We start from the raw sequence: 15356 nt of genomic DNA on the forward strand, positions 1-15356 counted from the left end.
TTATAATTAGAATTAATGCTGTCAGCATCCACAAAATGGTTTGTTCCCTTGTTTGTCACCTGGTCAAAGATCACTAAGACAACAAAGTATCTTAGAAGCTATCAAAAGGAAAACTCCTCGAACTTTGTTTCCATGGTCACAATACTTTTAATTTTATAGGCAAAGACAGTGGTAAGCATTAGGTTGTCCTAGAGATGTAGAATATTCAACAGTCTATCTCATCCATCTGCTCTGTTCCCCAACTTGTCACTGCTAAAATGTGTAATGCAAGACTAACTAGAAGGAACAGACTTAATAAGTTATGGTCCTTCTGAACAACAGTTCCTCTGAATTTACTGTATCCATAAAACCTCTCCTTATTGAGTTACCTGTAAGCAGAGGAAAAAAGGCGGTGGCCCACATTCAGCACACTTGATGTAAGGCTCCATGAGGTAGGAGGAGCAGCCTCGGCAAGGTGGCTTATCGGAGGGGTCATCTAGAAGAAAAAAGAAAAACATACTAGCGTCAAAAACACTTCTTAAGTGCAAGAAGGTGAAAATCTGCTAATGACTACACAGCTATGCTAAAAAGTTCATGGAGAAAGAAACAAATCCTACCATTTGCAACAACATGGATGGAGCTAGAGGGTATTATGCTCAGTCAAATAAGTCACGCATAGAAAGACAAATACCAAATGATTTCCCTCATTTGTGAAGTATAACAACGAAGCAAAACTAAAGGAACAAAACAGCAGCAGACTCACAGACTCCAAGAAGGGACTAGTGGTTACCAAAGGGAGAGGTGGGGGTGGGCGGGTGGGGAAGGAGGGAGAAGAGGATTGAGGGGTATCATGATTAGTACACATGGTGTGGGAGGGATCATGGGAAAGACAGTGTAGCACAGAGAAGGCAAATAGTGACTCTGTGGCATCTTACTACACTGATGGACAGTGACTGCAATGGGGTGTGGGGGGGACTAGATAATATGGGTGAATGTAGTAACCACATTGTTTTCATGTGAAACCTTCATAAGAGTGTTTATCAATAGTATCTTAATAAAAAAATAAAAACACCATCTCACACACACAAAAAAAAGTTCATGGAGACAAGATGAGCTCATTCCAAACAAGAAAAACAAAATTATGTTCCTTTTCATTTTGTTCATTTTGTTTATTTTGTAGCTTCGCTCCTTCCTACAGTGCATGACTACTTAAAACTACATTTAAGCAGCTATGGCCTCTGCAGAAAACTTTACAAACTCAAGTTTTAAATTGCAGTTTTGTAATACTTGCAATTTATTTTTCCAGGGGAAAAAATGTCACATACCTACACAATATATACATATTTATAGATAAAGCAAATCTAACAAAATGTTAATGATTGCTGAACCTAGGTAGAGGGCAATAAGTAATCATTGTGCTGTTCTTTTAACTTTTCTCTTAAGTTTGAAAATTTTCATAACAGCAGCAAGTTGGGGGGAAAAAACTCCTTTATATCTTGGGATATACTATTTTATATCTGAGTTGGGATTCAAACCAAGAAAAATGCCTTTCCTTTCTCTCATGGTAAGCAGACAACATGGCAGACCTGCCTCCAGTGTGTCTCTGAAATATAAGGCAAAGAGTACAGTCCAAATTTTCTAAAGTCATAAAAATGCAGATACGTGTGTCCTGGGTTGCCCCAAACTGCTTCTCTAGAGTCAGGGCAACCTAACAGAGTTCTCTGTGATCAACAGCAGGAGTCTAACAAAACACAGGCTTTGTAGACAGATGAAGGGAATTAATCTGTTTAGCCTGGGGTGGGATTTCTCACATTGTCTAACAGCATTTTCCTTCCTCAAGTCCAAGTTACCCTCTTCAAGTCACCTTTCCTTTCTTCGAGTGGTGATTTTGTTCTTTTCATTCATTTCTAAATGAAGATCTGGAGGGAAATGATAATTTGGGAAGAAAATGTAGTTTTGGAGGACAGATATGCAATCCTTCTGACAATAGCTTCAAAATAAATATATGGAAGACCATCTACCCCATTCTCCCATTTTAAATATTGACATGGAAGAACAAAAATTATTTTATATTAGGTGCTAGACACCAATTTTTACCAAATTACTTTCTTCCTCACATCGTTTTAATGATATAAGTTGTTTTTCCTTCCTCAAACTTTCCTCAGGAAAAAAAAAGCAACTGACCAAAAAGCTTTTAAATCTTTGTCAAGAAGTAATTCTTTTTAAAATTAGTCCAATTTATAGTGTAAAAAATTTCAAACAATAAGAGTATAAAGTCATCCTAATATTTTGATTTCCTTTCTTCTATGTATGCGTGTGTATGTTTATTCTAACAAAAGTGGAATACTATCCATCATGTTTTATAGCCTGTTTTTTTTCATTTGACATTTCAACATCTTTTATGACATTGCCCAAAGATTTTTCTCAAACTTTTTAATGGATGAATAATATTCATTCCATTATATCAGTTATCTAACCTAATGGTTTTCAACTGTCCCCCTAGGAAGGCATTTTGGAAATCTGAAGAAGTGTCTTTTTGTTACCACAATGACTAAGGCGCACTACTGACATTTAGCAGGCTGGGACCAGAGATGCTCTGTATCTTGCAATGCTCAGGATGTTCCTACACAATGAACAGCCGTCCTCTGTCCTCCCCAACTTTCAAATGTCCCACCAGATACACAGGTTGTTGAAAAACCTGTTCAAAATTAGATGGCCTAGAACCTAATTCCATACAAAAACCAAGTGTTTTTGATAGTTTTAATATACATTGAATTTCTCAGGAAGGCAACTGCATGTACTTCTAGAGATTGTATCTTGTTTTGTTCAGAACTTTACCAAAGAGTTATTCAAGCTTGTGGTATTTGAGTCACTAACACAACACACACGAATCATTGTGCATTTTTAGTTGTAAGATGCAAAGTGATTCAACGTATGGGTGCAGGCATCTGACTATTTAGGTCACGTGTCTGTTATAATCATGTCTAAACATATTGAGATACATATTATCTTATTATAAGTTGCAGTATTTCTTCATAAATTAGTTTTCTTACTCATCCTTTGTACTATTGTTAGGGCATTATTTTTATTTTTTGGAAATCATGGATCAGATATGTTACCTATATATTTCATTTTGAAATAGTAAAAAGGGCTTATAAAATATTATAAAAAAGAAATCACTGGGTCTCAGGATTGAGAACAACTGATCTAATCAGTTCCCTATTGGTAGGCATTTGCATTGTTTTCAATTTTTTACTGTTATAAAGAATGCTGAGATCAATTATTTTCTTGTATGTGTATTTCACATTTTATTCCTCAGGAAATATATTTTTCCAGAAGTAGCACTATTGAGTGTACAAAGGGTTATTGATACATATAGCCAACTTATCCTTTACAAAGGTATTCCAGAACTTTTGTATATATAACCTAGGAGTGGCAAAAGGCTTTTCTTAGACTATCATTCAAAATCCAGGGGCAATAAAAGGTTAATAAATTAAACTGCATAGACAAAACAAATGAAAAATTTTCTGGGTAAAAAACGCACCATAAGCAAAGTGAAAAGGCAAATAAACTGGAAGAAAATTATTTGCAATCATATACCAGATAAAGGGCTAAAATCCCTAACATAAAAAGAACTTTTAAAAATTGAATGGAAAAAAAAAAAGACCAAAAATCCTACTGCAAAAGACATGAAGAAATAATTAGAAAAAAAAAAAAAAGTGATGTAAAAATGGCCCTTAAACACACTCATATTAAGAGAAATCTAAAATCTACATTGAGATAAATTTCTCACCAATCAGACTGACAAAAATGAAAAACAATATACTTTCTTAATAAGGCTGTGGGTAAACGGGCATTCTCATATATTCCTAGTGGGAATGCATTAGAACATTATTTATGTTCCTTATAGTATAATCATGCAATGGAGTACTATGCAACTATAATAAAAGTATGAGAACAATCTTTAAAAACCAATATAGTATTTCCAGGGGATATTAAGTGAAAAAAAACAAAGTGCAAGGGGCTTACAGAGTATGCTATCTTTCCTGTAAGAAATAAGGGAAAAAATTTAAAAACATATATGTCTGATTATCTTTACAGAAAGAAACAAAGGAAGGATAAACTAGAAAACAATGAAGTTGGACACCTACAAAGGGTTGTGGGAGGGGGAATGGACTGGTGTGGAAGAGATAGGAAGGAATGACAATTCTCCAAATACATTTTTTTTATAGTTTTGACTTTTGGAAGCATATTTATGTTCTACAAATTTTTAAATGTAAGTACATATGGTAAGGTAAAATTGAAAGTAAAATGAACAAATTAACCCCACAGTATTTCAAAAGAATACTATAATCACACTTAAGAGGAAAAATAAGAATCAACCAAGTAACTTATTAACCTTTAACGATATACCTGCCATCTTGGGTGACATGGGAATTGCAAACAAATCTTGACCTTGTTGAAGTAGGTCTGTTTTATGTGATAGTATATGCAAAGCAATTCTGAAATAAGTTTGGATGAATGAAAAGACTGAGCAAATGAGTGAACATGCTCATATTGGGAGCTAGGGTTCTCACTAAGGAAAGGATATACAAATAAGGAATGGGAAAGAATAAGAAAAAAGCCTACAAAGATGAATTGGAGCTATCCATGTGAACTCATGATTTAAAAAAAGTATATGTATGCATATACATATGTACATGTGAATGCATATATATATATTAGTATATGCCTGTTATATAGCATATATACTCAAGTAGTTCCTAGCTCTGTGGGCCAAAAGGGCCAAGATGCAAAGACACTCTAACAGCAATAAGCACTGACCAGATCTCAGTCTTTAATGTCATTTCCCTCTAAAAGGAACCCGGCTCCTCAGAAAAATGGCTGATTCCAGGGATGAGGAAGGGGAGATACAAGATGCACCTGGAACATGTAGCCATGCAGAAAATAAGGAGATGCTCAAAAAAATAATGGGGGAGCATGTCCGAAGGATGCAGAAGCCAGCTTGAAGGGGCTTACAGTGCAGTGGTCATACTGGGGCAATCTGAGACTCCCAATAATTAAGTATGATAATGAATTGTAAACCATTGAAAAAACAGGAATTCAAGTGTCTATACTTAAATAAGTAAGAAAATAAGGGAGACAGGAGGTCTTTTGATTGTCACAGAATGCTAAGTGCTACTAACAAATGTAGAGAGAGTGCTGGATTTGCAGAAAAAAATAATGATTTTGCAACCATTGTAGTAAAGATTCAATCAGGCAAAAATAATAAAGGATGTTAATTCTAGGGAGAAATTTTGATGAGGAGCACAGTATTTTATGACCTGACAGTATCTCCCTATGGACAGCCTATTATATGGGAGGGAAAAAAGAGAAATCAGACAATGGAGAACTCAGACAACTTGGGACTGGGTTTCCGAAATTAACATCACCAATGAGGGGCAGAGCAAGACCAAACCCAAAATGAGGAACCTCTATTTTAAAAAAGGAGGAGAAAGGACCTGTATTCTTCAAAAGTGTCAGGTAACTAAAGACAAAGTTTATGGAACTGTTTCAGATCAAGAGGCTGAAGAGACACTGCAAACCAATATAAGACCTGACCCTGGACTGTATCCTATACAGGAAGGAAAAAACACACCAAAGACCTTATTGAGTCAGCTGACAAAACTGGAATACAGATGGTAGATTAAAGTATTTTATTAATGTTAAATTTACTGAAGTTGACAACTCTACTGAGGTCATGTAATAGAATATCCCTATTTTTGAAATAAACACTAATAAAGTTCTTAGAAGTAGAAGGCCATGACATATGTCCCTTACCCTCAAATGATACTGAAAAAATAGATGGGGTATATGTCTGTCTATAAATAGATATAAATATATACATACATATTTACAGGGGGAGAGAGAGAGAAGAATGGGAGAGGGGGAGAAAACATGCAAATGCAGTAAAATGTTAACCAAAGGTATACAGGTATTCTTTGTACTATTCTTATTCTTCTGACTTCCCTGTAAGTTTAAAATTATTTCCAAATAAAAAATTCACAAATTATTCTAAAACGGGGGTGAGAGTGGTTTCTGTTTATACTCCCAGCAGCAGGAGGATTCATTTAGTTCCCTTCTCCATACGTAAAATAAGAGATTTGAACTAGATGTGTTCAGACTCCATTCTGTCCTAACTTCATACAGGAAGTGTGATGAGAAAGGAAATTAGAGGCCCTTTAAGAAATTGCTGCAAATGAAACACTCAAAAAGTACCTTTCTGATTCTTCTCATTGGGACACTACCAACATCAAACAATGGAATTCTATTTCTGCCAAACCTCTTATCTTCAGAATCAGAAAAAGCAGTATGTTTTTTAGTTCATAGCTGTGGGTGCCTGAATTTATTTCATAAATGCACCATAATTCTCTGCATTATTATTACTATTATACTGTGGTTTACTCTTGAACACAGCACTACCTAAAAGGGGAACAGAGGCTTTTTCTTTATTCTATGACAAACATTATTTTTTGTAACACCATCTGAAATATGGTAGTAATTCTAAAGAGAAATCCAACTGCTTTCTAAAGTCTAACTGCAGGTTAATCACTATGTTTGGTCCATCTGAGTTTATTTAGAAGAAATATTTGTTACGTGTTCAGTGGGCAATCTAATAAGTACTGGGTGATTTTATTTTGATTTGACACTTATTCATTTAAAGATCAGATTCACAGGGCTTTGTTTAACTTCAAAGTGTCTATTTTTCTTCTCTGATCAACTACTTCCACCTCAGTTTGTTATTAATATTCACCTGGGACTTGTTCCCATGGTACTTACTGCTAAAGGAACCCAAACGGTCCATTCCCTACTTTACAAAGACTGCTTCTTTGATCTTCCTTAATGCAGAGCTCCTTCAAGATTTCAGAACTGGCCGACACACAAGAAAGTCTGATGACCCTCTGTGAACAAACAAAAGTGGCACATGGATCAGGAAATAATTCAAAGGACAAGATAAAGTGAAGATAATACAAGTGCTGTAACCATATCCTAGCTTTGCAATGCTACGCAAATTATTCTATCTCTGTAAGTCCGTTTCCTCCTCGGTAAAATGGGTGGTATACAGTATCTACCTACTAGAGTTGTGAGGATTAAACATCAAAGTTCATATGAATAATGTACCTGTGGTGCCTGGCCCATAGTAAGCATTCTATAAAGGCTACATATCTTTAATAAACAACTATTGGTTTTCTCTGCCCAGCATCACTTTTCTCCTTAGCCCTCTTTCATCTAGGAAACTGACTCATCCACATCTCACATGGGTCTGTTGGCACTGCCAATCACACAATACTATATCCAATACAAATTTGTATGCCTTAAAGCACACAGAATAAACTGATACTAACATTCATGAAAGGATGGATGCCAGCTACACATTAACATTTGCTAAATTCAAGGTTCCTGGGAGGAGGAAGATCAGTACCGTGAAGAACAGCATTAAGTGTGGTGCAGAGGACAAGTGCAGAGTTTAGAGCTTTGAAGATGGGTTCAAATTCTCACTTCGTTATTAACGTTAGTAACTGTATGATCTTGGGCAAGTCATTTTACCTGAGCCTCAGTCAGCCTGAGCTCTAAAGTGGAGCTGAAATTCCTACTCTGCAAGGTCTACTTGAAAATTCTAAGGGTAATGTCGATCAGGAGCATGACACAAGGCAGCTGTTATTAGCTCAACTACACGCTCCCTTTGCAGACCAGCAAACGAAGGCTGGAACAGCGCAGGGCAACGCAGAGGGCGGGACGCGCCCGACGGGCCGCGGGGCGGAGCCGCAGGGGTCGGGCCGGGCCCGCGCCGCCCTCCCCCACAGCGCCGCGTGGCGTGGCGCGGCGCCTCACACGAGCCTGCCGCATCTCCCCGCCGCCAGGGCGGAGGCCCACCCCTCCCCCTTCGCACCTCGGTCCCGCCTCCCCCTCGTCCCGCTAGACGGGCCTGTGCCCCACCGCCACCAGCTTTGCAGCACTTCTTGCCTCACCTCGCAGCGTCCCCTCCTCCGCGTCGAGGAGCTGCCAGCCGCGCGCGCGCCCCTGGGCTGACGTGCTCGCTCCCAAGCGGCAGGAGCGCGCGCACGCCGCGCGCGGGCAGCCTGAGATCGTCACCTCCAGGGTGGTCTTGCCGTGTGTCGCGCGCCCCTCGGCCCGCGTCCCTGCCCCTGCCCCTGCCCCCGCCACGCGCCCGCGTGCTCCTCTGGCCGAGGGTCTCCTGGGGCCAAGCGGCCTGCCCTACTTCTGAGTCCGACCAGTAATCACTCTTCCCGTGAGGCGCGTTGCCGGTGGCCTGAGGCTTCCGGTGCGTGTGCCGTTTGATGCCCTCCAGAGCGCGCTGAGGTGGAGCCGGCCGGTACGGTCCTGCTTTTGTGTTTTTAACATTCCCATACCCCGCCCCTCTTGCCCAAAGGAAATTGAGGCCGAGAAGACTGGGCCCCAGGACGGCGAGCAGTGAGTGGCCGCCGCTCGAATCCGAGTCTGGAAGTGCTGCTCATGGACTAACCAGATGGACCGAACGGTTTCAGGGTAACAGGGCACCTTTTATTCAGATGTTTCTGGAACGTCGAAATTACCTTGTTTGGAAAGAATCATCCCCTCTTTGGGCATCAGAGGCCTAGACTGAGGCGCAATGATGAGAGGATGTGGTGGTCCACTCTGATGTCAATCTTGAGGGCTAGGTATGTCCCAACATGTCTTGTTGCTACTACTGATTATTATAATAGCTACCATTTGTGGAATATCTATTGCATGCCAGGCACTGAACACAGGTCTCAATCTTCAAAATAGCCTTATGAGGGAGGCACTATTATTATCCCCATTTTCCAGGTGAAAACATTTAGACTCTGGCTTATAAATAACTTGGAATCACACTGCTAGAAAGTGTTGGGAATGAGGATTCAAACCGTAGTTACGCTTATTAACCTTTATGCTGTTACATCTATTTAGAAGTCTGTCCTTGGTGACTTTACCCAACCTCTCTTAGAGTGCATTTACACTTCCTGCCAGTGTGGCCTCTTTATTCATTTTTTAGTGTATGAGTAATACAAGTTCATTCTAAAAAAAAAAAAGCTCAGAAGATTTGCATGAGCAAAAATAATGTGAAAACTAGTTCCCACCAGGTTAAATAAACAGTTAACATTTTCGTGTACACTCTTCCATTTTCCTATGCATGATACCAATAAATATAGAGTAGTTTTACACTTAATGTATCCTGAAAATCTCTTTATTCATTATTTCAACAAATGTTTAATGAGCAGACACTATTCTAGGTGCTGGGAATTCAGCAGTAAACAAAGTCTCTGCCTCATGTAATAGTGGGGAAGATTGACAATAAGCAATATACATAATATATTACTGAAAAATAGATAATGCCCGGTATTGTCGCAAGTTGTATGGAAAAAATTAATCAGGCTAAAGCTATAAGAGTGATATGGGGATGTTCTTTTATATGGGATAGACAAGGAAGATCTCTTAATGGAAGAATACATAAACAGAAATTAATTAAATGAGGGAGACAGCTGTGCATTTCTAGAGGGGAGTTATTCTAGGGGAAAAGAAGTGGCAATTGCCATAGACTTGCGAGAGGGACTTGCTTGGCATGTTGGAGAAGCAAGGAGACTAATGTGGCTGGAGCACAGCTGATTAGAGAAATAAGTTGGGAAACAGAAGCCAGCATCTGTTAAGCAATGGTTGGATATTGGGTTTATTGGGATATGATAGAATACCATGGAAGGTTTGAGAGCAAAGGGGTGATCAGATTTGTTTTAAAAGATCCTTCTGGCAGCTATGTGGGGAAAAGATAGTAGAAACATTAAAATTGTCCTTTAAAGCATGAATTATCCTTTTAACATTGCAGTTATTCAACAGATAGTTTATTAACATTAGTGTTTTAGCTCTTCGTTTGCACCTTTACAACCACTCTCACTTTCTTCACAAAGAGGAAATAAAAACACTTAGGATTTACCTTTAACGGTCTTTCTCATCTAAACTGTAATTTTTTGAGAGTAGCTAAGTCACATATCCAGACCTGGATGTCATGATCGTCAACAAACAATATGAGTCAAATAACAATCTCACATAATACTGGGCTCTATTCATTAAAAATACAGCGTTCAAGCCCCTGAAAATTACCCTTCATCTTCAATTGATGTTAGGTCCTTATTAGAATTCTAAGCCCCAATTTACTCATTGTGCTTAAGAAAGATGTGGAGAAATTAAAATGCACAGTGATAGGAAAGATAACACTGATAATGGGCAGTGCTTTTCTGGGTTTTTGCCTTCAGCTATGTAGTGGACAGTGGCATCAATTATAAGGCCAGCTGAAGGGAAAATCAAAGACCAGCTGAAAGAAGAACATTTGGAGGAGAAATTTAAAGTTCTGTTTTGGATCGATATTTTGCAGCCTGAATGGAAATGGCATACGAGTTTAGAACTCAAAGGAGAGGCCAGGGCTAAAATTGTATAATTACATTAGAATTGTTTCCTTGGATGCGTGTCTTCTTTATACAGATCTTGAGGACAGACGCTGTATGTTTTCTTCTTTGTAACCTCAGTGTCCAGAAGTATATATATATCCTGGATGAAAATTTATGAAATGGGCAAGTAAAGGCCAGAAGTAAGGATGAAGTCACTCAGGCAAAATGTCTAAAGTATAAAGAAGATATCCAATCTGTTCTTTCACTGGAGGTGCAGTCACCTGAACATGTCTTAAAATAGGGTGACCATAAGTCCCAATTTGCTCAGGAGAGTCCTCATTTACTCCTGTTGTCACCATATAATTAGTAATGTCTCATTTCACTCTCAGAGAAGTGTCTGAATTTGTACAATAGATTATATGGTCACTCTTTGTAGAATGCCCTTCAGGGTTTAGCATCTTCCTGTTTCTTTGTCATCACTGCCCCATCTTACACTTCATTCTCCAGCCAGGTGGAAGTACCTCCATTTCCCCTTATGTACTCTGTTACTTCCAAGCTTCCTTTGCCATGGTACTTCCACTTTAACTTAGACATCACTTCCTGAAGCCTCAAAGTTTGGGTTAAGTGGCTTTCTTACATGCTTTCAGTGCATCCTGTGTTTAACCTGTCATAGCAGAGATGACTAAGTACCTTGTTGCTCCCCTCACTAAACATGTCTGTAAAGGAACCTGGAAAAAACGCCTTTTGTCCTTTCTAAGATATTTACATGAATAATATCCAAGATCAGTCCATGTTGGACTAATATTTTTGAAGACTGACCTTCAGGACAGACTAATAAACACATTCCACAAGATTTGACATTCTTAATAAGCGAGGATGACTTTTGAACCTGAAAGGAAACTCCAGCAAGAAAAATTGTATTTTACTGTCAGGGTCTGTAATGTGGCTGCCATTGACTGACTCCAAAATATCCCAACAGGTCCTGTTCAGCTACTAAGTGGCTGTGGTTGGAATCAGAAGTACAGTTTCTGAGCCTCCCTCCCTGTGATAATGATTCTACCATTTCTAATTACTTTGTCCTGAGTGCTGAAAGACTTTATACATTTTATCTCATCTAATATTTCTATTTCCTGTAACTGAGGTGGTTCTTTGTAGCTTGTTATACAAATAAATAAAAACAAAGTCTGAAAGTCTTACTTATGCCTTCTAGTTTCAACTTCCTCCCTTTCCAACTCTGAGATGTACCCAGTCAGTGTAAATTAGCCAGAGATTTAGGTCCTGAAGCCGATCCCCTTGCCAATTTCAGGGGCTCTTCAAGGCAAAGAGTCTTCCTGTGATATACTCAGTAGAGAGGGCTTCACGCCACAAAAGGCCTGAGCCCCAAGATGACAGCTTTTAGCTGTCAGCTCTTTAGTTCACACATAAGGCACTTTCACAACGTCCTGGCTCCTGCCTCCTCAGCCTCTGCTGCAGCCTCTTGCATTCAGGCGCATTACCCTACTCCTTCTGGCTCTCTTTGCTTCTCTCTTCCCTATCTTTCTCCCTTTGTGACCACCCTAGTCAAAGGAGTTAGAGAATAAATCCTTTCTCTTCAAGAAGTTTCCTGGACTGCTTACTTAACTTGATCTTTCCCAGCTATGACCCATCTGCAGAAGAAGGGCTGAAGCACTTCTGCTAATCTAAAGAAATGTAAGTCTCCATATAGCTATTTTTCCACACAATGGCCTGTCTAGGGTGCTTCTGCATAAGTAAGAGGGCCCTAAAGATCTCAAAGGTGAACGGGGGTTGGGGGTGGCATTTCTGCCAAAGGACCCAGAATCTGCATACCACTTTGCAAATAATGAAAAACTCAGGAGGCTCAGAGAGGTAAAACTACTTGTACAGAGAGTCTTTCAGTTACTATGTGGCACAACCAGAATTAAAACCAATTCTGTCCAAATGTAACTAATGAACTGCCTGTGACTCTTCAAAACCAAAGAGTTAGAAGATATCAGGACTTTCATAATGCTGTGGCCATTAAGTAGTTTTCATGAATCCAGGCCTTTGTTACCCACCTCTTCTGCCTCTTCCTCACCCCATTGACTTTTTGGTCTACACAAAATATAGGATATCTGTCTCATGAGTCACCTGGCTTTGGACAGAATCTAAAAAGTTAAGTGAACTAGAAACGTATTTTTGTTGAATGACTCCTATGAATCAGGAAAGTTTTAAACCTGGCTTTATGCTTTTCATCCTGTTATGTAGGCTCTTCACCTTTTGGCTTTCAAAACAGGCTCCTTAAGAATTTTGCATCATTTGATGATAGGCAGTCTGTACTTTTTTGCAACCAACAAGTGGCCTAATAAATGTCTGAAATATAATTTGTAAGGAACCTGGCACAGTTTAATATAACTGAAAAATCATGGGCTTTGAATCTCTCCTGAATTTGAATCCCATCTCCTCCCCTTTACTACCTTTAAGAATTTAAACAAGTTTTTATTCTTCAGCACCTCTTTTTATATATAAAGTGAAAATAATGATACCTAATTCATAAGAGTTTTATAAGGCTGTGATGATGTGTGTACAGTATCTAGTTCAAAATGGGAGTCAAATAAATTGTAATTTGTAATTCTGGAAGTGCTCCATAGGATAATCTTGGGGCTTGTTTAGAAGTTGCTCTAGGCTAGGTTGGGTAGTGCTCAGCATTAGAATTTTTTTCATTATTTGAATCAAAAACTATCTTCTGGAAACCTACAGATTTCCAGAACATCAAGCAATTAAACAGAATTTCTTTCGCTGCCAACTTCCACAGCACCTTCTTCACTATATAAAGCTAAGGAGAGTATACATTGTCTCACAGGTCATCGTGCAAATGCATAGTTGCAATCAAGGGTGAGTAATCCAGCCTTACCTCAAATGTGGAACAAACTCAGTTCTGTCCCATTTAACTAATGTAAATAGTGAACAGACTTATGCATTATGAGCAATTAACAATAAGACTGTTCCTTAGAGTACAGAGTGAGTACTATTGTAACCAAAACAACAAGGTTAATCTGATGCATATTTAATGATATATGTAATTGTTTTTGTGCTACATGATAATTAGGCCTTAAATGTTAAGCTGTTTACATAAATGACCGTAATTGGTTATTTTAACACAGCCAAACACATTTTTTAGTGTTTGCTGACTTCATTAATTTTTTAGAATCTACAATTATGCCAAGGACCACAGTTTTCTCTAAGATCCTTCACTAATCATATACTTTCACAAACACACTCTTCAAAAAAACACAACAGGGTTCGCCTACTAACTTGGTTCTAGTAGCTACTGAGCTCAAGGCTCTCTGTATGTATTTTCTCATTATTGTTCTTAAAAACCCTTTAATGGAGCTGTTGCTACTCCCATTTTACAGATGCAGAAACTAATGCTCGGAGAGTGAAAGCAAACAGCATTGTAGAGATTCAAACTTCTATCCCCAACCTCTAACCATTACTTGATACAACCTCAGAAAGTAATGTATCCTAGCAGAGGTATGTAAAGTTTTTTTAGCAAATAGAATGGCTCCTGAGAAATACCCAATATCTGTAGCATATCCAAAGGGAGAGTAAGTCAAAACTGAAAGAGGGTTAGTCAGCAACCGAAGAGTTGAAGCCTGTTGAAGCTCACTTTCTTTTTTTTTTTGAGTGGATGTGTAGTGACATTGTGTTTTATTTTAGTTTTTTTTATTAAGGTATCATTGATATATACTCTTACGAAGGTTTCACATGAAAAACAATGTGATTAATACATTCACCCATATTATCAAGTCCCCCCCATACCCCAATGCAGTCACTGTCCATCAGTGTAGTAAGATGCCACAGAGTCCCTACTTGTCTTCCCTGCGCTACACTGTCTTCCCTGTGACCCCACACACACTAATCACAATAACCCCTCAATCCCCTTCTCCCTCTCTCCCCATCCACCCTCCCCCGCCTTTTCCCTTTGGTAACCGCTGGTCTCTTGGAGTCTCTGAGTCTGCTGCTGTTTTCTTCCTTCAATTTTGCCTCATTGTTATACTCCATAAATGAGGGAAATCATTTGGTATTTGTCTTTCTCCACCTAGCTTATTTCACTGAGCATAATACCCTCTAGCTCCATCCATGTTGTTGCAAATGGTAGGATTTGTTTCTTTCTTAAGGCTGAATAGTACTCCATTGTGTATATATACCATTTCTTCTTTATCCATTCATCTACTGATGGACACTTAGGTTGCTTCCATATCTTGGCTATTGTAAATAGGGCTGCAATAAACAAATGGGTGCATATGTCTTTTTGAATCTGAGAACTTGTTTTCTTTGGGTAAATTCCTAGGAGTGGAATTCCCAGGTCAAATGGTATTTCTATTTTGAGTTTTTTGAGGAACCTCCATATTGCTTTCCACAATGGTTGAACTAGCTTACATTCCCACCAGCAGTGTAGGAGGGTTCCCCTTTCTCTGCATCCTCACCAGCATTTGTTGTTCCTAGTTTTTTCGATGTTGGCCATCCTTACTGATGCAAGGTGATATCCCATTGTGGTTTTTATTTGCATTTCCCTGATGTTTAGCAATGTGGAGCATCTTTTCATGTGCCTGTTGGCCATCTGAATTTCTTCTTTGGAGAATTGTCTCTTCATATCCTCTGCCAATTTTTAATAGGGTTATTTACATTTTGGCTGTTGAGGCATGTGAGTTCTTTATATATTTTGGATGTTAACCCCTTGTCAGATATGTCATTTACAAACATATTCTCCCATACTGTAGGATGCCTTTTTGTTCTGCTGATAGTGTCCTTTGCTGTACAGAAGCTTTTTAGCTTGATGTAGTCTGAAACTCACTTTCTTAGTGCCCATTCCAGGAAGAGTCTTGGCCAGTGAATTTCAAGCATAACCTCTCCACGATAGGTTATTATGTTGTGGAGATACTGTATCTTCTGCTTTTGCAT

General features: G+C 38.8%; 2 protein-coding genes across 11 annotated transcripts in view; one reads left to right on the plus strand and one right to left on the minus strand.

The window, feature by feature from the left end:
* TADA2A (transcriptional adaptor 2A) overlaps window positions 1-8118 on the minus strand; it is a 44360-nt gene extending 36242 nt beyond the window's left edge. For both annotated transcript variants that reach the window (XM_073235282.1, XM_017657977.3), the window contains exons 1-3: window positions 7989-8118; window positions 6799-6920; window positions 369-475 (exon numbers count right to left, since the gene is read on the minus strand). In XM_073235282.1, coding sequence (XP_073091383.1) covers window positions 369-475; window positions 6799-6823 — 132 coding nt within the window. In that variant the 5' untranslated portion in view covers window positions 6824-6920; window positions 7989-8118. The remainder of the gene's footprint in view (window positions 1-368; window positions 476-6798; window positions 6921-7988) is intronic.
* ACACA (acetyl-CoA carboxylase alpha) overlaps window positions 8098-15356 on the plus strand; it is a 313862-nt gene continuing 306603 nt past the window's right edge. For 8 of the 9 annotated variants that reach the window (XM_073235269.1, XM_073235274.1, XM_073235271.1 and 5 more), the window contains exon 1: window positions 8257-8678. In XM_073235269.1, coding sequence (XP_073091370.1) covers window positions 8641-8678 — 38 coding nt within the window. In that variant the 5' untranslated portion in view covers window positions 8257-8640. Of the gene's footprint in view, window positions 8679-15356 lie in introns of all 9 variants that reach the window. The other variant, XM_073235270.1, reaches the window with a different exon arrangement.

Source organism: Manis javanica, chromosome 4, assembly GCF_040802235.1.
Source record: "Manis javanica isolate MJ-LG chromosome 4, MJ_LKY, whole genome shotgun sequence".
In the NCBI taxonomy this organism is placed as follows: Eukaryota; Metazoa; Chordata; class Mammalia; order Pholidota; family Manidae; genus Manis; species Manis javanica.